The sequence below is a fragment of the Mauremys reevesii genome, linkage group 19, assembly GCF_016161935.1.
Source record: "Mauremys reevesii isolate NIE-2019 linkage group 19, ASM1616193v1, whole genome shotgun sequence".
Classification (NCBI taxonomy): domain Eukaryota; kingdom Metazoa; phylum Chordata; order Testudines; family Geoemydidae; genus Mauremys; species Mauremys reevesii.
Genome location: NC_052641.1, coordinates 15,990,711 through 16,011,759, shown reverse-complemented (window position 1 = coordinate 16,011,759; position 21,049 = coordinate 15,990,711). Strand labels below are relative to the sequence as shown.

General features: G+C 45.5%; 1 protein-coding gene across 6 annotated transcripts; it reads right to left on the bottom strand.

The window, feature by feature from the left end:
- Nucleotides 1-18: 18 nt before the first annotated feature.
- POMT1 (protein O-mannosyltransferase 1) lies at nucleotides 19-20,493 on the bottom strand. Of its 6 annotated transcripts, XM_039506983.1 has the most exons (20): nucleotides 20,237-20,493; nucleotides 19,246-19,392; nucleotides 18,793-18,899; nucleotides 17,458-17,508; nucleotides 16,525-16,671; nucleotides 15,663-15,774; nucleotides 14,127-14,192; nucleotides 13,396-13,489; nucleotides 12,444-12,599; nucleotides 10,837-10,967; nucleotides 7,608-7,703; nucleotides 5,862-5,954; nucleotides 4,713-4,809; nucleotides 4,525-4,617; nucleotides 3,864-3,984; nucleotides 3,386-3,483; nucleotides 2,627-2,740; nucleotides 1,822-1,948; nucleotides 1,079-1,256; nucleotides 19-728 (listed from the first exon to the last, which is right to left on the bottom strand). In XM_039506983.1, exons 2-20 carry the CDS (start codon nucleotides 19,365-19,367, stop codon nucleotides 554-556), a joined length of 2,178 nt encoding a protein of 725 aa, XP_039362917.1. In that variant the 5' UTR covers nucleotides 19,368-19,392; nucleotides 20,237-20,493; the 3' UTR covers nucleotides 19-553. The 6 variants fall into 6 exon arrangements, with proteins under 6 accessions (XP_039362917.1, XP_039362916.1, XP_039362918.1 ...); XM_039506982.1 differs by lacking the exon at nucleotides 20,237-20,493 and having other exon boundaries at nucleotides 19,246-19,405; XM_039506984.1 differs by lacking the exon at nucleotides 19,246-19,392 and having other exon boundaries at nucleotides 21-728; nucleotides 20,237-20,490.
- Between the last annotated feature and the right edge of the window lie 556 nt (nucleotides 20,494-21,049).

Genomic DNA, 21,049 nt, shown 5'->3' with positions numbered 1-21,049 from the left:
CCGCCAGCACAGACATACCCAAAGGAACAGTCTCAGTAGGAGCTTTAAAGAAGAGCCCCAAAGGGGTGTCTAAACAGCAAGGGGAGCAGGAATGAACAAACAAATCCCTGTGTAGTGCTTTTAATCTCCTCTCAGCCATAGGGCGTTGGGCACTAGTGAGCTCTACTGTGTTGAGGGTGAGTTAGTTAAAGCTTCAGTGAAGTGTCACTAGGGCCTCCTCTAAATGCATCTAGTCAAGTATGAGTCTCTTCCCTCCAAAGGTGGCAGCCTTGAACAACAGGCTGGTGGTTAGAACATGAGGACGCGCTATAGTAAACAATCTAGGCACCTGTTCTACACTAAATATCAAGGGTAGTTTGAGACATTGCAGCTAACCTCTAATACTGTAGACTTGCAATGAGACTCAGTCAGGCTACAGAGTCTTACATCATCTGCCCCATGGGGATGCATTTCTTACCAACATAAATTACAAGGCTTTTTACCCTGAGCCCCTATCAAGAAATGAAAGCAGAGTTACTTGTAAGCATGATCAGTTCTATCTTGACAGGCTCCACTAGTGTTTGCGGATCAAGATGTCCCAGCTGTCCTTCCAGCGCAGGGCCCTTAGCTCAGCTGCTGAGAGGGTAGGCTCCCCATATGTCAGTGGGCTGAATGTGCGATAGACCAGGTAAACGGAAGAGAACCAGGCTACCATCAAGGCACTGAACGCGTTCTTAGGGAGTTGGGATCTGAGAGAGAAAGAAATGAAGTTAAAGCAAAGCTACCTACATAGTCTACTAGCAAGAGACTAGTGTAGCAATTTGGAACTTTGCACTCTGCTACCTGTTAGACATGGAGACCCCAGGAAACAGGTTGTGTCTTCTCACCTCCAAAGAAATGAACTGCTAGAAAGGGCTGCAATTTACCTTACTTGGCTCTGTACAAGCATTAACTGAGTAATTCTCCTCTGGGAGGCAGGGCAGTGTTACTACAGATGGGACATAATGCAATGTGCCCAAAGCCAGTGAACCCCATCATTTCACTACCTTTGGCCCCACTAATTAGAACTGCAGGACACCCTGTAGAGTATCCTGGGTACCTGCAGAGGTGATCGGTCAGATGCTGAAGTACAACAGGAATCAGGAGAATTTGGAAAGTGAGAGCAGGCAGGTAGTGGTACAGGAAAAGTGTCTTCTCCATCATGAAAAAGGGGAGGTAATTCACAGCCCAGCCTCCCACGCAGAGTCCTCCAGCTGATACCCAGAGCCTCCAGGCATCTACAAGACAAGACAGGAAGGGCAACACACTGCTGAGCACTAATCAGGACTCCGGAGAGGGTCTGCTACCAAACACCCTGGAAACTAGCAACTGCAAGGACAGGCAAATTTTCAAAAGTTCTTATGTTGCAGACGTGGGAATGGCTAGATAACACTTCCCTAGCCACTTTGGCCAAAAGTTATGCTGTGTAAAACTGCATAGGATCTTTAGTAGTCATGCAGAGCAGACAGGACCTGTATGCATAAGGGCACCTCTAAAATACCCAGGGCAGGTGAGCCCTGATGGATTCCAAATCTGATCCTTTGAGCATTAAAGCATCCAGGAAATGCATTGATACTATATTCAGTGTACTCTCCCAAAGAAAGGATGGTGTCCTGCAATAAAAATTTCTGTCAGGAGAGCGCACAGCTCATCAAGCTAACCAGGGGAGGTGTCTAGTTCTTTGTCTTAGACAGTCTGTTCCATCAAGACTATCTGAACCCCAATTAGAATTCTCACAGCTTCTGTGCAGCAAGGTGTCAAACTGCTGTGTACAAGGCTACTTCTGTGGCTAAGGGATCAGACCTTCAGGGATGTCACAAATCTTTCTCCGTCGTCGAAGCAAATACCACAGGAACAGACACACATATACAAGAGTTGCAACATTAGCTGAAGCCCAGGTGAGAACGTTCCCAATCAGGTGGATCTGAGCCTGTAGGATAAGAGGTGGAAAACAGTTTTTGGCTTCTCTCTGTAGTAAAAAAATCACTGCTAAGTATTACATAGCTGTATAAACCCAAATCCAAAACCTCAGAATTTACCTGACAAGCTTTGGCAATCCCCTGTCCATCTGGCTATTGACAGTGGGGTGGCTGTATTATTTCATAATTCATTTTTATATATGGCATTTGAAAGAAGCTGTCAGTGGTGGACTGATGTTCTACACTGGATCAAGTGAATATTAAATTGCAATTTTCCCTTAAAGTGTTAGCAGAAGAGAGTTGTTTACTTAAGGAACAAAGCTGTCAAAAACTGTATCGAGTGCCTGCAGAACTCTCCAGTTTATTTTCCTACTGTTGGGCAGCGGGTTATATCAACTGTCCTATCTGGCATTGTAAGGAACATTTCAAGAGAATATGGGAGGGGAAAAGGAAAGCTTCTATTAAATTAAAATGTGAAGTGTTTGTTTTACCAGAGGAGAAAATTATTTGCTTTGAAACTCACAACAGGTTTCTACCCACCACTATCTGTCAGAGACAGCCTAGAAGAGACACCAGGAGTATTCAGCCTGATCTCTTTCAAACATTCTCACCCCATTCATATCTTCCATTTCAGACTTCACATAATCCAAATGAGCAAACCAGATTTAATACATGACACACATACTTACACCAGAGATAGGGTGGAACCAGTAAGCGATGTTTGTATCCATAGTGATCCAGTCTAGGGGGGAAGAACTGTACTTATGTTCTGTGTCTTCATTTTTCAATGTTAGTATCTTCCACTAGAACAAAGCAATCAGAGGACTTTCAGATTTGGAATTACACTGAAGACACCTGGCATGGATGAGCAGTCCCACACCTACAATGGCCAGGCAAGTTTCTGAGCCAGATGGGGTTGTCATTACTGTATTTGATTATAATTTTAAATGAATACTGGTTCCTTATTGAATTTTTAAAGATTAGTAAGGGACCCATTAAAAATCCATGTTAAGACTGAGTCTTGGAGTGCCCTATTACTGAAAAGTTGAGTTATATAGCTGGAGGTACTTTAAGCACATGCCATAGATCAGCATGATGGATAAACTAAAAACAACATTTTGCAACATACATTTTCAGAACTTCACAATGGGTCTGGTCAGCTATGGACCCTAAAATCTCTCCCTGTCTTTCACAACAACACATGTCCTACCTCCAGAAATGGCCCGTAGAAAACACTGCAGTGGCCTCTACAATTGTTTCAACAGGTAGTTTTGTTCACGTGTCTTTTTTGATGGGGAAGGTGAGAAAACAACTCTCCCCCTAATGACTAAGCAATGGCTGTTATCAATCCAAAGCACCCGTCACAAAAATGCTGCATAGAATCCACTGCCTAGCATGCAGTGAGGAATCACATCCCACCCCCCTTCCTGTTCCCTTGGCCCAGTCACCTGCAGTTCTGTGAATCTGGCCATGAAACTGAGGTTTTTGCTGATGTCAGCCTGCGTGGGTGAGTGCAGCTCCACTTCCCGCTCCTTCTGCTCTTGGCCTGAAAGTGCATCACATGGCTCAGAAACATCCAACATTCCATAAACCCTCCCTCTCCTTTGCTCAGAGGGGCCCTTCTGCAATGAAACTGGTGTGATTCCAAAGGAAGGGGACAGTCTGCTCAAAGGGTATGTGTTCCTAAACAGTCCAAGTCACGTGGGGACAAATCCCTAATCTCCATGTCCAGCCCAAGTAACTCAACCCTCCAGGCTGTGGGAGTGATGGCAGAGCTATCCTAAAGCTGTTACTCCAACCTACAGGCTGGCATAGGTTCTATGGCCCTCGCACCACCTATAAATGCCTTTCTGTACTATATCTAGCCCCTTTCCCCCGAAGAGGAAACTCACACATTATAATCTATAGAACTCTACTGAGACTTACTTTTCCCGTATCTGTGTTCCTCCACATTCCACAGCATGCTCTGGTGATACCCTTTGGACAACTTCTCCCCAATGATCTCCAGCTGCCGGTAGCCCCACTCAGGTAGAGATGCACCACTGAGCTGAAAAATAAAAATGAAGGCTTAAAGAAAAGGCACAATCCTGCCAAGCTGTTCCTGAATTTCAGACCTATTGCTAGAGCTAAACAGACCCCACCTTAATAGGATGGCAGTGGAGTGAGTGCTCAGTAGTGGCAGTGACAAATGTGGTAAAAGAGCTTAGATCAACTAGTAAAGTGGATACTGTCTCAGACACCTGCCTTAAATTTTACCTGTGAAGAGAAATTCTTAAGCAGGCCTGTCCACCACTCGCTGTTAATGATGCAGCCTCTACTTCTGACCCACAGGCTGATCCTCAAATGAGCTGAGCACTTGCAACATCCAATGGAATTATGCAGTGTTCAGTCTGTAACAGATCATGCCATTACAGTGCTTCATTGCCATAAGAAACACAGTCCTTTCAGCAGACTGATGTCAGACCAAGCTGATAAAAATACAGGGCTTTTTCACTTTAAGGAGGATTAGTTTTGGACACAGATTACATGGACCCTCGGGATGACTACAAGGGAAGAGGAGAAGCCTGATGTACATAAACCCACTTACCTTCAGCACTGCTGAGGTATTCACATGGACAAACCTAACTTCAGATAAAATGGTCTTCCACACATCTGTGTCCGATTCCCGATTTACAATTTCCTGCAAGAGAGGGATGTCTTTTGATCTTTACTTTGTCTTAGATGTTTCCCAATAGGAGAAAAACCTCCCTGCCCCTCACCCAAGTTTTCACTCACCACTCTCCAGAGGTTCTGTGCTGGCATGGAGATGTTATAATCAATGTAACAGGAGATTTCCTGGGAGTGTGGGCTCAGAGGTGCAGCAACATCATGTCTGCAAGATCCATAAAGTAAGTGTCCTGAGCTAAATTCTCTGTTCATTTCACAGGGTTATTTAATAATCAAACCCCACAAAGCTACTCAGGGGGTACAGAAATTCAGCAAGTAAAAAGCCAAACAACCTATTGGCACAAATCAAGCGGCATATTTGGGGGTGTCAAAGAAAGGGAGGGGGGTCCTTGTTATAAAGGGCCATAAAACAGCATTGGAGGAAGCTGATTTTGCCAGCTACCATCCTTGGTAAAGCACAAACACCTCAATTGGGGCAAACGGAAGGATAGCTGGAATAGTAACCGTCTTCAGTGGGGTTTCTGAGAACAGACCAACTGGCATTCCTATGACCCGCTTGGGCCTGGAATGAGCACCAAGACAACCAACATTCAGGGTTCAAATGCCCCGCCTCCTAATCTAGGTGACTGAACTCCATGTGGACTCTTAAGAGACCATTTTTATAATAATGCAGCCTTACAAAACTGTCACAAACACACAGCAGCCAGGCACATGAGGTGCAATTTTCAAGTGCCTACATGACTTGGGAGCACCAAGTCAGCTGAAAATCACATGCCATGAAATTCAATGGGACGTGCTGCTAAGTCAATTAGGCACTTCTGAAAATCCCACCCAAAGTCTACTCACTCACCCTTACCATAATGGTGTGGGTGGTACTGATGCAAAAACTAAAAAGACCTGCCTGTTGGGGGGGAAAAATTACCCAGACGAGTGGGCATGTAGAAATGTGCAACGCTGTCACAACGTATATTGGACTAGCTGGGACCTCAGAGGTCTCTAACACTTCTAAATACTCCATAAATGGTCTGGCATTTGCCTTTTGCAGCTGGTCTGGCAGTAGAAGAGCAATTTGTGATACTAACCAGAAATTGTTTAGTGACAGACCAGCTGTATCCAGGCCTATGACTGAGTATACTGCGAGAGCCTAGGAGTGTCTTAGGGAGAGCACCAGAACTCCCCAGTGTCCCCCCATCCCTACACAGACACTTAGAGAAGCAACAACGCAGAATGAGCCAGCAGGCTGGGAGAAGCACATACGTGTTGAGGTAACGAGTTGTGATGCCGTGGACCAGTTGCACAATATGCCCATGTCGGACGGGACGTGGTGGGTTACTCACCACCAGCTGCTGCCTGCCAGGGTGACAAACCAAAAGAAATGTTTCAATTCCCCATCACAGCTAGTGCCAACTAGTGACTATTAGCTTGAAAAGCCTGGAGACCAGGACAAAAGGAAGGAGGAGAAACATTTGGACAGTCAGATGAGAAATCTGAGCTCCTTATGGATGCAGAGAAAGTTATTGGACACTAAACCGAGAGGGGGACAGGCTGACTCAGGGAATCAGTAATGGAAACAGAGCTTTTAGCCCTCTTGGTGGCTGGCCTGAATCCGGGTCAGCCAGTGGTCACCAAAATTTATTTCCATCTAACAGCTGACTGATGGCTTATATGAAATGAGTCAGTGGCTTTAGTCAGGTCTGACATGTATCCTTATCACAACGGATGCCATCACTGGGCAGTCTCCAAAGAACGATTAAAGCCTGCGTGGGTCCTGGAGACACAACTCCCCTCTCACCCTAGACAGGTACAATGCACACTGGCAGGGGTGGTGCACTGAAGCTTCCCCAGCTCTCCCTGTGGATAAAGAGAAAATTTCACTCCCCAGGCTGTCGACCCAGCAGTTTTCTGTACAGGTCTACACTTCAGCGCCATTCCAGCACAGCGATATTGGCAAACACTCCTAGTTTGGATGCAGTTTATACCATCAAAGTATCCTTTTGTTGGTACAGCTTATATCAGTTCCCCCCAAAAAATAAGCTATACCAACAAAAGCAATGTTTTGCCAGTTAACCTGTCTACAGTAGGCCGTTGGCTGGCATAACCCCTAATTGACAAAATTTAAGAGCAGACCAGGCTCCTGACTCTCAGGATACACACACACAGGATTCTCTCTAATTTGGGCGGATCTATATCTCATTCCTAACTTCAAACACAAACAGGTACTCAAGGACAGCCAGGGTCAGCCCTACTCACTGAAACCTGCACACAGACTTTAGAAGCAGTACTTTGTTTTTTTTTTCACATGCTACATGGAATTCAAAGCGTCTCCCTCCCATCAGTTTAATTTCTCTTTACAATTCCCTTTGTACCCCCAGGTCCCATGCCTCTGGCAGGAGCAGCTCTTTTTTTGGAGCACCTCAGTGCTGCTCCTAAGTCAGCCAGCAGGGTGATAGGGACAGCCAGCATCTCTCTACAGCTGAGTGCCCCCTCCTGCCTGTGCAAAAGATATTTAACTGAAGCCCAGTTCTAGTCATTATCTGATGGTAGGAGATGTTTTTCTGCAATTAAACTTATGGTGACTTTTCTATTTCTCTCTTACTCTTGCTGTACACAAATTATTCACCCTTGTATAATACTTTCCATCCCAGAATCTCAAAGCATTTGCAAATATTCATTAAATCCTTCCAGCACCAAGGAGATCCAATAACACTATCATTCCCATTTGACAGATGGGGGAATTGAGATGAAGTAGTGAAGTGACTTACCCCAGGACATGCAGTGAGTCAGTGGCAGTGTGGGGAACACAACTTGAGACGGAGTCCTGACTCCCAGACCCATGCTCAATCCACTAGACCACAGTTACTTCTCTAAGCCTATGGAACCCAGTATTCCCAGCTGGCGTCCAGTCCCTGTACTAATCAGGCCTAGCCCTGCTTAGCTTTTGGGATCAGTTTTCATTAGCAGATCTCATGGTATGGCACTTAAGCATGTTTCCTGAATACTCACATCCCAGGATCCTTAACGATCCACCAGTTATTGACATCCTTGAAGGGGTAACAAGTCACCTGCTGTTGATGGGAGCTGCCTCGGCCATTCTCGTACCTATATGGGTAGGTAAGAGGACAGAACTCTGAGGGAATGGTACATCTCTGTTCCCTGTGACTGTGTGGAACAGAGAGCAGCCTCAGATTAAACTAGCAAGTCTCACTCAGTGACCTAAATCAGCACTACACCACTGGCTCTGTTCTTTCAAAGACAGCTGAAGAGATACAATATAGAGAGCAAAGCGCAGGAGTCACAGCACATCAGATGTAATGTAATACATGTGCTGAGACCAAGGCTTCCGAGGAGCAGAGTGCACCCAGCACTCACCGTGTTTTCTTGTTTTCCATTCCAAGGGGTGCCTGACAAGCCAATGCTCAGACCCTCTCTTCCATGCAGTGAACTGTGCTGTAATATCCATGAAGGGATGGAGTGGGTTGGCTATCAATGGCTTTGGCCAGTGCTTGGGTAAATGAATTAGGTGGAAAGATTAAAGCACAGGACTTGAATAGGGAAAAGACCTACTAGCTTCTCTTTTCCAGCCCTCCAGGCTAATGGAGGACGTGTCCCTGCTGTCTAGTCCCCAGAGGTCTACCCTGTCTAATCTGAAATGCCAGAAACAGCAGCACTTCCAGTGTTTCCCTTGGGACCACTATCCAACAATGCAGGAAATCAATTGAGGTAATTTTTCTTTACATATACCTCATAATGCACCATAAACCATTCCTCTCCTTCCTTGGTGTTTCGATGGTTCTCTCATCCCCACAGTCATTGTTTAGGGCAAGTCTACACTACAAACTTGCATTGGTGTAGTTATACCACTTCTGATGAAGACGCTCTCCTGTCGGCTTAGCAACTCCAGCTCCATGAGAGGGAGTAGCTATGTCAATGGGAGACATAGCGCTGTCTGCACTGGAGGTTAGGTCAGTGTAACTACAACACTCAGGGGTGTGCGTTTTCCACATCCCTGAGTGATGGTTATACCAAAGTAAGTGTGCAGTGAAGGCCTGGCCTTAGTCAATCTAGACTCATTTTGCTCTGATCTTAGAATCCTCTCAAGTTTGTCAGCATCAGTTTGGTATTGTGATGCCCAGTACCATATGCAGTATTCTAGCTACCTTGCCAAAGGAGCTGCATGAAAAGGGACTGTCATCTCCTTACTCTGGGAAAAAGTAACATTCTCTGTATAGGTAGCCAAAACATTACATTGGTCTACTGGCTGCAGCATCTGATGGGAAACTCATTCATTCCGTTTTCTCTCCACTACCAACCAAGATTCTTTTGTAGATTTACAGCTTTCCAGATACCATTCCCCCCTCCCGTGAGCTGAATATCTGCATTTCAGATTATTACCCCACCATATATATAAGCTTCCATTTGACCAAGTCAACGTGATTTTGTCTCCCTGCCCAGCTTTTAACTCTGTTTTTTTTTTTTCCCCTCTGTACTCATTTGGCATTTACAACACGTCCCAATTGGTATCCAGAAAAGTACTCTTCTTGCCAATTGCTAAGGAATATGGTAGTAACACTGATCCCAGTTGCATCCCACTGGATGCCTTTTGCATCTCAATACAGTGCTGGTTTTCCTGATCCTTTTAACCAATTTCCAGGCCATGTAACAGTGCTCAAATTCTTACCAATTTACATTTCCAAGGATGATTAGAATCACAGAATCATAGGGTTAGAAGGGACCACAAGGGTCACTTAGTCAAGTCATGCATCCGACAAAGTGGGTATTCACCCACAAAAGCTCATGCTCCAATATGTCTGTTAGTCTATAAGGTGCCACAGGACTCTTTGCTGCTTTTACTTAGTCGAGAGGTTCTCAACCAGGGGTTATTCAGAGGTCCTCCGAGGGAACATCAGCTCATCTAGATATTTGCCTAGTTTTACAACAGGCTACATAAAAAACACTAGTGACGTCAGTACAAACTAAAATTTTATACAGACAATGACTTAGTGTACAGTATATAGAGCAGTATCAATGACATGTAAATACAATATTTGTATTCCAATTGATTTATTTTATAATTATATGGTAAAAATGAGAAAGTCAGCAATTTTTCAGTAATAGTGTGGCTGTGACACCTTTGTATTTTTATGTCTGATTTTGTAAGCAACTAGTTTTTAAGTGAGGTGAAACAAGACAAATCAGACTCCTGAAAGGGGTATAGTAGCCTGGAAAGGTTGAGAGCCACTGCTCTAGTCAAACCTACCGCCAAGATGCAAGATTTGTTGTGTCTAAACCATCCAAGACAGATGGCTCCAGCCTCCTTTTGAAAACCTCCAGTGAAGGAGCTTCCCCAACCTCCCTAGGGAGTCTGTTCCATTGTCCTACTGTTCTTACAGGAATGAAGTCTTTCCTGAGATTGAATCTAAAATTTAATTTAAATCACACCAGGTAACACTGAATACACTACTGAAATCTAGAGCCCTTGCATCACTACCACGTTCCCTTCATCCTCTCATTTTGGAATTGGATTGTGAAAAGCAAGCCCTTTTCTTGGTCTGATCTGTTCTTGTTAAGTCCATGGCGTTTGGTCTTCTGTTACCCTGTAGGTACTTACAAATTCTCTCTTTCATAATCTGGTCTAATATTGTAATAGAGACTATAGTGAGACTGAATCTAAGGTAAATACTAGGATTTTCCCTTCTCTCCCAACATTTTATTTCCCCTGCAAGTCTCTGGTACCTTCCCTCTTCTCAATGACATTGCAATTAATTGCCAGTGGTTTGGCAAGCTGATTACAAAATTCTTTTAAGGATGAATCACACATTATCCTAATGTGCCTAGTATATATTTATGTTTTTCAAGCATTTCTTTACCTTGGATTCTATCAATACCTTTATAAACCAAGTCTGCTTGCTGAGGTTTAGAAATGGAGCACTCCAGACCTGAACGTCGGTATTATAACTACGAACTGCTCAATGGAAGTTTACCCCACAACGCTTCAATAGGAATATTAATGGGCTCCAAAGCCCTTTGTGGAGTAATAACAAGGTTTTGTAAGACATGCAGTAGATAACATACCCTGAAAGCTTGATGTAAAGAGAGACTATGATGCTGCACAGACACAGCCTGTGAGATCTGAACTGTCAGCTCAAGAACAGGAGCATAGTTAGACCCACCCCTTCCCTCCTCTCCCCCTCCACACACACTCTAGTGTTACAGAACAAAACAGATTCCTCACCTGATGGGATAAGTGTTCTTGTGAGAATGGAGCCAGCATGGCACGGGTTTGCCTAAAACATTCCGCAGGGTAATCTGGGAGCCATAGGCTACCTCAAGGGGCTGGCCCTGTGTGATCCGAGCTAGCCCGCCCTAAAAAGCATAAGATAATAAACCAGAGGAAAAAAACTCAGAAGCTGTTTGACTCTGAAGAGAGTCATTCACAGCTTTAACGTGTAATATAACATGTTAGTATAAGGCTTGCTGTCCTCATTAGAGCTATAAAATTCCGATCCTGCTACACTATGCTCAGAATCAGAGGGGTCGCCCTGTTAGTCTGGATCTGTAAAAAGCGACAGAGAGTCCTGTGGCACCTTATAGACTAACAGACGTATTGGAGCATAAGCTTTCCTGGTGAATACCCACTTCATCAGACACCCACGAAAGTTTATGCTCCAATACTTCTGTTAGTCTGTAAGGACTCTTTGTCACTATGCTCAGAGGTAATCTGGTTACAGAATGAAGCCTGCAGAATTTCAGGGTCTCAGGGACCATCCCCAAAGCAATCCTGCACCAACAATAAACTAAGAGACTATTCTATATGGGCTCTGTTCTAGTCTATGTAGGTCCTTACACTGCTCTCAGTACCACAGTCTGAGGATTAAGCAACGTGACTAACATCAGTCTCTACTGAATGTGTAGGTAGAGCCCTGTAAAATAATTTTTTATAATTTTGGGGGGTTTGGAGGGGAATTTCTTGTTATTTCATTTTATCAATTCCCCCATCCACAGTGGGGCTGGTCCTGCTCCCCAGAGGTATTGGAGGATGGCTGAGTCATGCAGGGGGAGTGGGAGGCACAGGGGGAGGGTTGGGTCCTGCCTGAGGAGGTAGGGAGGCCTGGGGGAGATGGGTGTTACAGAGCAAGCCTGCCCCACACTCACGCAGAAGCTCCTGTCCCTTGGGGATGCGCCTGGCTCCCCGCTCTGGGCACTGCAAACTGACGCATGGGGTCGCAGTTCCACTCATGTTCGACCCATCAATCCTGCCATCATGATGACAGGGGCCAAATCTGAGTGAGTGGTGGGACAGGAGCTGCCACTAGAGGGCGAGTTTTTCATTTTATTTGATGTTGGTTTGCATTTGCTAATAAAACAGGGCTCTATGTATAGGTGACCCACTGTCTTAGGGACATGTTACTGATCTTGTAGCCCTAACTAGATAGTTTCCCTCCAGTTCTGGGTTTGGGTATTTTTAAAACCCCCTTGTGATTTCATTATTTCATTTACTTGTGAAACTTATTCCATTGACTTCAGTAGTGTTCCACTGGCATAACCAACATGACTGTGCTCTTATGTGGAAGAGTGGGCATATTTTGTGTGGGACAGCAAACATTGCTCTTGGTACAAAGGAAAGCCCCAGGACAGAGATGGGGACAGAGCTTTCACTTACTATTAGGACTAAGCACTTCCTCACTATTTCAGCTTAAAGCCATTTTATAGCACAATTGCAGCAAGATGAGGACAAAGGAGCAAGTATTTCACGGTGATAATTTAGTCCATTTCCACAACAGAGGGTATGTGCACAACCCACTTCCAACATCTCCTTTCCTTCACTCCCGCTTTCCTTACCTCCAAGCTGGCCTGGAAAGCACTGGTCATAATCTGGTCATGAGGTCCTGAGCGGTATAGCAAAGTCAAGTGAACGTAGAAGAAAGACAGATACATTGCTACTGGGATGACTACTAGAGCTATTCCCCTCGCCAGCAAATGGCACAACACAGAAACCTGGCAGAATACAAAGAACTCACTGTTACATCCGTTCAGGTAAGTCCCAGCTTTGTGCAGCTCTCCCCCACTGATAGGTAATAAGGCTAATTCAGCTCAGGATCTCAAAGCACTTTACAGTGTTATTTAATCAAGCTTCACAACATTTATGTGAAACATGGAAGGATATTCCCATTTTACAGATGGGGAAACTGAGGCACAGACAGACGAAGCAACTTGCCTGAGGTCATGCAGCAGAGCTGGGAAAAAGTAAGCAGATCTGTGTATTCCCCTGCTCCCCCACCCCTTTCCCAGCTATTGAGGATAACCAGGTACTTGGTTATTTTTAAAAAGGAAAAGGAAAAAAAAATCCCCAACTTCCCTGTGGACTTACCACTGCGGACACTTTAATCACTTCTCCTGCAAGGTCAGACTGGGGTGCACAGGATACACTGAAATTGGATAGGTTTTAACCTGAAGACCCTGTCAAACCATATTAAAGATGGGTAGCAGCAGGGGCAGGAGGGCAAGCCACTTCCTGTTCAGAAATACAGTTCGGCACCAGAAAAGCTACACACGTACACTTTATCTCAAACTTGACCCTGCTTTTTTCCTATAACATAGCTGGGCCATAGTTCTGCAAGCAGAGGGCTTCCAGACCATAACAGTAGGCTTAATTGCAACACACACCTAGGATTTCTTCAAGTGTTGAATTACTAGCTGATGGTTTAGAAGGCTTTTAGCTTGCGCCTCCTTCTCTGGATGCATGCTGTGAATGTAATTACATGCTATTTATCGAGTACATTAGGCTACCTACATTTGACAAGGTCTGGTCTCCTATCAAGTGCCAGGAGTGGACTCCAGCGATGGCCAAGAGCAGCATGTAGGTGAAAAGCCCCATGTATTTTACCCTGAGAAGACAGCACACAAAGATCAAACTGGGGTAAACATACCCAGACTATAGACAGGATTTAATGCAAGGTGTACGTATTCAAACTCTCTCTTGAGCAAGGAATTCCCAAGCCCAGTGACACTGGTGCTCCAGTTCTGTACGCTGGTTGAATCAGATGCTTTGTGGCTTGGTCTCTGAAGTGGCTATTTGCTTGCTAATGACAAAGGCGGAGAGGCTGTTGATAACAAGGCAGCCTATCACAAGGTAGAGTATGGAGTGTCCCTGAACTCAAACAAACACAAAGTTGGGAGTAGGAGTTGAAATCCAGGTCTCAGTTTTAGAAGGCCCATCTCTGATAGAGGCTTGTACCAATACATGTATTTCATTCTTTTCAGTACAATCCCCATCAGTTTGTCTGTCACTGCTTTATGTGGATTGATTTCATTGGCTCATTGATTATTTCAAGGGTATTCAATGAAGAATAAAACCTGGAGAAGCTTGCTACAGACAGATGTGCCACAACTAGCTGCAGCATCAAGAGCGAGTCTTGGAAAGCTGAGCTCTTGATAACACAGCAAAGCAAAGGCTGAGATGGTGAACACTAAAGCAATCTGGGAGTTTAGTAAAACAACATGACAGGAGAAGTCAGTTCTTACCCAACTGCACAGGAACAAGCAACTCCAGTCAGTAAAAGCCAAAACCACCAGCCTGCAGTGAAGGGGCTTAGATAAAGGGACAAAAGGAGAGAAAACACAGTAAGATACAGGCACCCAACTAGAATTCTATTATGCTAATAGTAGTTTACATCAGGCCTCCTAGGACAGCGATTGTTATCCTTGGTCTAGGTGTGGATGTTAAACACTTCTCCTGACCTTGAAAAGTCATTCTGAGCACTGAGAGTCTGCACAGCTTCCAATATTGCAATAAAGCAATGGGCTAGGCCACAGGCTGGGCTAAGTTTAAAGGCTATTATTTTAAATGGGGCTCTGCAAGAATCAGAGAACACACACAGCCAGGCGAGAAGAGACTAAGATTTCTAAGTTGACTCTGTGCCCATGAGCAATAATAAATGACTAATAGGGATATTTGTCACCCTCTTTATTTCTATGCACAGGGAAATTTTCCAGACCAGGAACTGGCAATGAGGGAGAAACAGCCAAGGGATTTTTTTTAAATTATAAGGAAGCCAAGACAACCCCACTATCATTTAAACAACACTTTAGAACATAAGAACGGCCATACTGGGTCAGACCAAAGGTCCATCTAACCCAGTATCCTGTCTTCTGACAGTGGCCAATGACAAGGTGCCCCAGAGGGAATGAACAGAACAGGGAATCATCAAGTGATCCTTCTCCTGTCGCTCATTCCCAGCTTCTGGCAAACAGAGGCTAGGGACACCATCCCTGCCCATCCTGGCTAATAGCCATTGATGGACCTATCCTCCATTAATTTATCTAGTTCTTTTTTGAACCCTGTTATAGTCTTGGCCTTCACATCATCATTCTCTGGCAAAGAGTTCCACAGATTGACTGTGTGTTGTGTGAAGAAATATTTCCTTGTTTGTTTTAAACTTGCTGCCTATTAATTTCATTTGGTGATCCCTAGTTCTTGTGTTGTGAGGAGTAAATAACACTTCCTTATTTACTTTCTCCTTACCAGTCATGATTTTATAGACCTCAATCATCTCCCCGTTAGCTGTCTCTTTTCCAAGCTGAAAAATCCCAGTCTTATTAATCTCTCTTCGTACGGAAGCCGTTCCATAGCCCTAATCATTTTTGTTGCCCTTTTCTGAACCTTTTCCAATTCCAATATAAATTTAAACTTTCAAATTGCTTGGAAGATAAAATCCTTCCAACATCACTATGAGTGGTCAAGTATAATTATCCCCATTTACAGAGGGGATTCTGAGGCGCAGAGAAATGAAGTGAGTTGCCCAAGACACAGCTACGATTAGATAAGGATTCTTGCCTCCCTGGCTCGAATTTGAACCACTAGCCCACACCCCAAATAAGGTTTGCAGTATACCACACACAAGATTATTATGATTGGTGCCAGACAGCCTTTGATGTATTTATTTACATGGCAATTAAAAAAACCCCAAGCGGCACAAATGTTTTATACTTAAATGATGAATGGCTTATTACAACTAACTGGAAGGTTATCCAACGCCCAGGAATGAAAACCAGTTTTACCTGCACTTCTGTAAATTGTAGAACTTCAGGTAGGACAAAATTGCAAGCAGGATAAAAAAGATCAGTACTGATTCCAAGAGCATCAGCCTGGATTGAGTGATCAGAGAGTTCTCTGTTAGAAACAGAAGGAGAAGATATATACACACCAAATTAGGCATAAATTATTGGTAGGAAAACTGTCAAGCAGTACTCATGGCAGCAACAATACCATCAACAATAAGGACTTCTAAAGACCTGCTCAACTGAGAATCAAAGAAACATTTCCAAAGAAAGCAAAACAAAGATCTTTTCACAGTATTATAAGCTTGATATGAGAAACAGAGCCATGCTCTGTGTTTGAGAAACCTTTCAAGCATGGGAAATGGCAGATGGGTGAGGGGAAGAAGAAAAGACTTGCTGAAATCTAAAGCTGAGGTATGGCCCTTCTGTCATGCACACCCATTCCCAGTATATTACAGAAATCTGAGGAAGAACCTGCAGAGAGGCTCCTCAAAGGCAAAGAAATAAAGATGCCCGCATGGCTGTGAGGTTCAAACCTTCCTCTTTGTTCAATAATAGAGAGACCTAGTAGTGTCTAGTTAGGAGCAGGGCTGGAACTGCAGGCTGTGCTGCAGGTCAGAATTGAAGTGCATGGGAAGAGCTGTGTGTGGGGCTCAGGACTGAATAGCAGGATATGCTGATCAGGACTGATGCACTGTCAGAGCTGTGTGGGAGAAGCTACTGCAGCACCCACCTCCTTAACTCTCAGCACTGCTCTTACTAACTGCCACATGCACTAAAAATTCAGCGTGGAAGAATTCAAAGGGGAAAGCGGATCATTCCCCCTCTGTATGGAGAGTAAGGCTGAAGGCACAATCCTTACCGAAGAGGATCAGGAGGGCAGCTCCAAACGCAGCACAATGGGAGAAGTGCAGCTCTACCAAAATCTGGTACGCTAAAGGTACACACAGGGCACCAGTTAGTGCTGGCAGCAGCCGCAAGGACCAAACGGGCACGTTCATACTGTACTCTAGAACAGAAAACAGTGGGAGGACAAGAGCATTAGAAGCCTTTGCTTATTGTATTGGTGTTTGCAAGAAGAATAGGATTTGGTTTCATACAACTCTTCTCAGACTCAAGGTATCGCCCCATGTTGTTTATAAACAAAGGGCTAAGATATCAGCAATGTGGGGCTGTAGCACCATCCTGCAATTTCTTTTACTCACAGTTAGGGGACATTAGAACCTAATTATCTGAAGGAACGTAGGCTAATAATAATAATAATCCTTCACATTTATACAGTGCTTTCATCTGTAGACTTCAAAGGGCTTCAGAAAATAGGCAAGTATCATTCTTCCCCTTTTTAAAGATGGGTAAAGTGAAGTAGGACGTTCAGAAAAACTGAGTATCCACAACTCGAAATGAAATCACTGAGAGCTGTGGATACTCAGCACCTCTGAAAACCAGGCAAATGGGACTTGCACATGGTATCACAGCAAGTCAATCTGAGAGCTGGGAGGTGTCTTGATTCTCAGTCCCATTAACCTATCCTCTGGACTAGGCTGCCTTTTATAATTACTCCTTACTTTCTTCCGTGCTGTGGGATCTTTAGCATCTTCTGAAACATCCACTGCAGTCATACAGAAGACTTTGATTTAACATCTCTTCTGATGAAACATCACCAAGATCAAGTAAACAAACTAAACAAAAACAAAAACCCCTCTGCTTCTATTAGTGACTAAAAAATCATCAATCATCTCTGAAACGCAGCTCTATTCTGTTGGAAGAATGAGACACTGTTAAAATAAGCTCTTACCAGCCCCAATTCTGTTCCACAAGAAGTTTCCATCAAAGCCTCCTAAGTAACCTGAAAAAGAACAGCAGATGTGGCTAGAGTGAGTGACACATGGAAATGGGTGATAAAATTTTGAAGGTTAATTAAAAAACAAATCTCTATGGAGAGTAATCAGAGTTAGCCTCCCACTGCATCCCCATGAGTGTCTCCTCAGTATTTTTATACTTAGATATGGACCATCTCGCCCAGATGCACATCTCCCTTGCAGCAGTGCTTTATTACATGAAAAAGTTACCTTAGGATAGTATGCAGGAGACAATATGAAAATAAACCACACACTGACATGAAAGGGGCAACTGCTTAGTTAATCCTCCCCATTTTATATTGTCCCTTTCCTCTCCCTGGACTTAACACTTTTGGGGCCTGAATCTTCTCTTGTTGCCTACTATTCCCAATGCTCTAACCTCTCCAGGTCCTCCTATTTGCCTGGGAGTAAGATAAAAGTGTGGGGGAGAACCTCCACCGTAATAGGGAAATGGGTAGGGGTCATGGCAAATGGTACATGTGCAGAGTTACACCACTTTCCCCGCTCCTGCACTCCAAGCCACTAGCCCAGGGGTGGGCAAACTTTTTGGCCTGAGGGCCACATCAGTGTTCTGAAACTGTATGGAGGGCTGGTGTAGTATATTAAATTGCTCCCCATAGGAATCTGCCACTTAAGGTGTACTACTTACGGCTGCCAGTCCCGGTGCTCTGCGTGGCATGGTAAGAGGGTGGGGAGGGGCAAGGGGTTTCGGGGGGTCGTCACGGAGCAGTTGGATAGGCGTGGGAGTCCCAGGGAGCCTGTTGGGGCGGGGGTGTGGATGGGGTCAGGGCAGTCAGCGGACAGGGAGCGGAGGGGATTGCATATGGGGGGAGTCCCGGGGGGGGGTTGGGGCGGGGGATCCCAGGAGGGGGCAGTCAGGGGACAAACAGCAGTGGGTTGGATGGGTCAGGGATTCTGAAGGGGGCAGTCGGGGGCAGGAAGTGGGACGGGGCCAGGCTGTTTGGGGAGGAACAGCCTCCTCTACCCAGGTGTAGTGTATTAAATTGCTCCCCATAGGAATCTGCTACTTACTGTGTACTACTTACTGCTGCCAGTACTGGTGCTCCGTAAGTAGCACATTCCTACGGGGAGAAATTTAATACACTACACACATGAAATCAGCAAGGTCTCTGTGGAAGAGATTCTGCCCTATCCCTTCTCCTCCACAAGGATAGAATTTGAGAACTGAAAGCGTATCTGCAACCTGTTCCTCTTTCCCCAAAGCAAAGAGCAATAAATGCTTCCTAAATTAAAGTTCAATGGAGCCCTACCTCCAAAAGCTAGCAGCATATGGCCAAATGGCGGGCCACTGTCATCCACAAAAAAGATCCGCTTCATGTACAGAGACACAAACTGGCCATAGTAAACTTCATCAAAACTGAAACACCACAGAGAAAGAAAAGTGTCAAGTCTAACGGGAAACATCTCACAACATGCCCATACCTTAGTGATGGGGACATTAACTGACTCCTCCTTTGGCAATCTCAGCAGAGGGACTGAATGGAGCATAGAGATTTGGCATCCCTTTCAGTCCTCTAGGTCAGGGTTGAGGCATGCTGGTGAGGATGCTTGCATTGCCACTGCATGCGCTGAATCCACACCAGGATGTAAGTATCCTGAGCCAGCAATCCAGAACCTTTCATCACCATTACATTCTCACTCACAAACTTTAAAGAAAAAAAAATCCCATGTATTTTAAATGGGAAGTGAAGCGCTGTGCTTACACCACAGCCCGTGGGTAGGAGAGTGCCCAGAGCCGGTTTACTAATCCCATCACAGTCAGAGCCACCAGATTCACATTGATCTCTGCAGTGACCACAACAGGCTGCTTCAGGAATCCCAACATCCTGCAGAATGGTTTGGTCAAGCCTCTGAAAGCAAAGTGGGAGAAGAAAACAGCTGCAGTTACCATTCTGATCAGAAATAAGTCACTTATCTAAGGCACTGCCAGCAGTTTAGGACAACAGCATTTCCAGTATTCTCTTTTCCAGTCTGCAAGTGAAATATTTTCTATATGCAACCTGTGCAACAATAATCCTAAAATGCTGCTCTACTCTAATAAGTATCTACCTAAAATTGGCAGATACCATTTCAATCAGCTTCCACACAAATAGCCATTTCCTGCCCTTATGAGTTTCATACATTTTCCCTATTTTTAACTCGTTAGCCCTGCAGAACAACACAACTCAGCTCAAGGAGAGACTTTTGGCTATTTATCCTGTTTCATACATCAGCAGCAGCATCATTGTAAAATTACATTTCATATTGGGATGCTTTCTTGCTGATTAAGTGTGAGCCAGTCTCACAGACCCCAGGCTGAGTTGGCAAAATTAGAATAATAGACTATCAGAGACCTCAGGTCACCTAGTCCAACCCCCTGACAGATTTTTGCCCTAGATCCTAAATGGCTCCTACAAGAATTGAGCTCACAACCCCTGGGTTTAGCAGGCCAATGCTCAAACCACTGAGCTATCCCTCCCCCAGTGTGTGGACGCTCCCAAACGGAATAGATTTGCTCTGGACACAGAGCTGCGATAAACTATTAACCTCACGGTGCCATTTGTAGCGAGTCAGACACACTGATGAAGGGACTTTATTGCAGCCTAGAGAGGGAAAAACCCTCGTGCTTGTGCAGAACACCCATGGGACGATGCCACAGCCCTGGAGCGATGGGGGCAGCGCCTGGAAAACGAGAGACCAGGGGCAGCGTCTCACCTCAATACACTGAGATCCTTGCGCGTCCCTTCAGCCTGAGGCCAGGCACTAGGCCCGAGAACTACCGTTAGCCCCGCGGCCGGGCCTGTCTCTGGGGCAGCCGAGGCCCATGTTAACGCCGCGCGGGCCTGCCCCGGGAGGCTCCGAGGCTCGCGGTGACGCCCCACAGGCGGGAATCTGGGTCGCGGGGCTGCTCCCGGCCGCGCGCGCTGCGCTGAGGAGAGTCGCCCCCGCTAAGCCCCCGCCTCGGCTCGCGCACCCACGTCACCCGCCCGAGCGCAGCGCCCCGCCCCCCGGGCACGGGCCCGCCTGCGCCTCGTCCCACGCTGGGAGCGCGGCCGGGACCCCGGCTGCCGACCACTCTCATCCCCGGGCGGGGCTGCCCTTCGTCAGTGGTCACGTGATCCGGAAGCTGCCGTGCGTAACTCCCGCCCTAACCTCAGACGCACAGCGGAAAGGCCCTGTTGCCATGGCAGCAACCCCCTGGCTGCTTGGGCCTGAGGAGGGTCGTGGCCTCACGGGGATGGGAAAGCAGGAGTCGCACATGCAAATTTCAACAGCTAAGCCATGGCTGGGTGGCTCCATCGAACACGTATTAAAGCCGCACCGTGGGAAGCCGAAACGTAGTCTGTTTTATACGGGAGAAACTAAGGCACAGAGGTGAAGCCACTTCCTGCAATGAAAGAGCTAGTTAGAGATAGGAAATTTTATCAGCATTTTCCCCACACTGGCATGGCTCTTACTGCTGGAGGGATGCAGGCACTTTTCCCCCCTGTGGTGTTTACATTACATCCTCCATTGATGGAGCTGTAC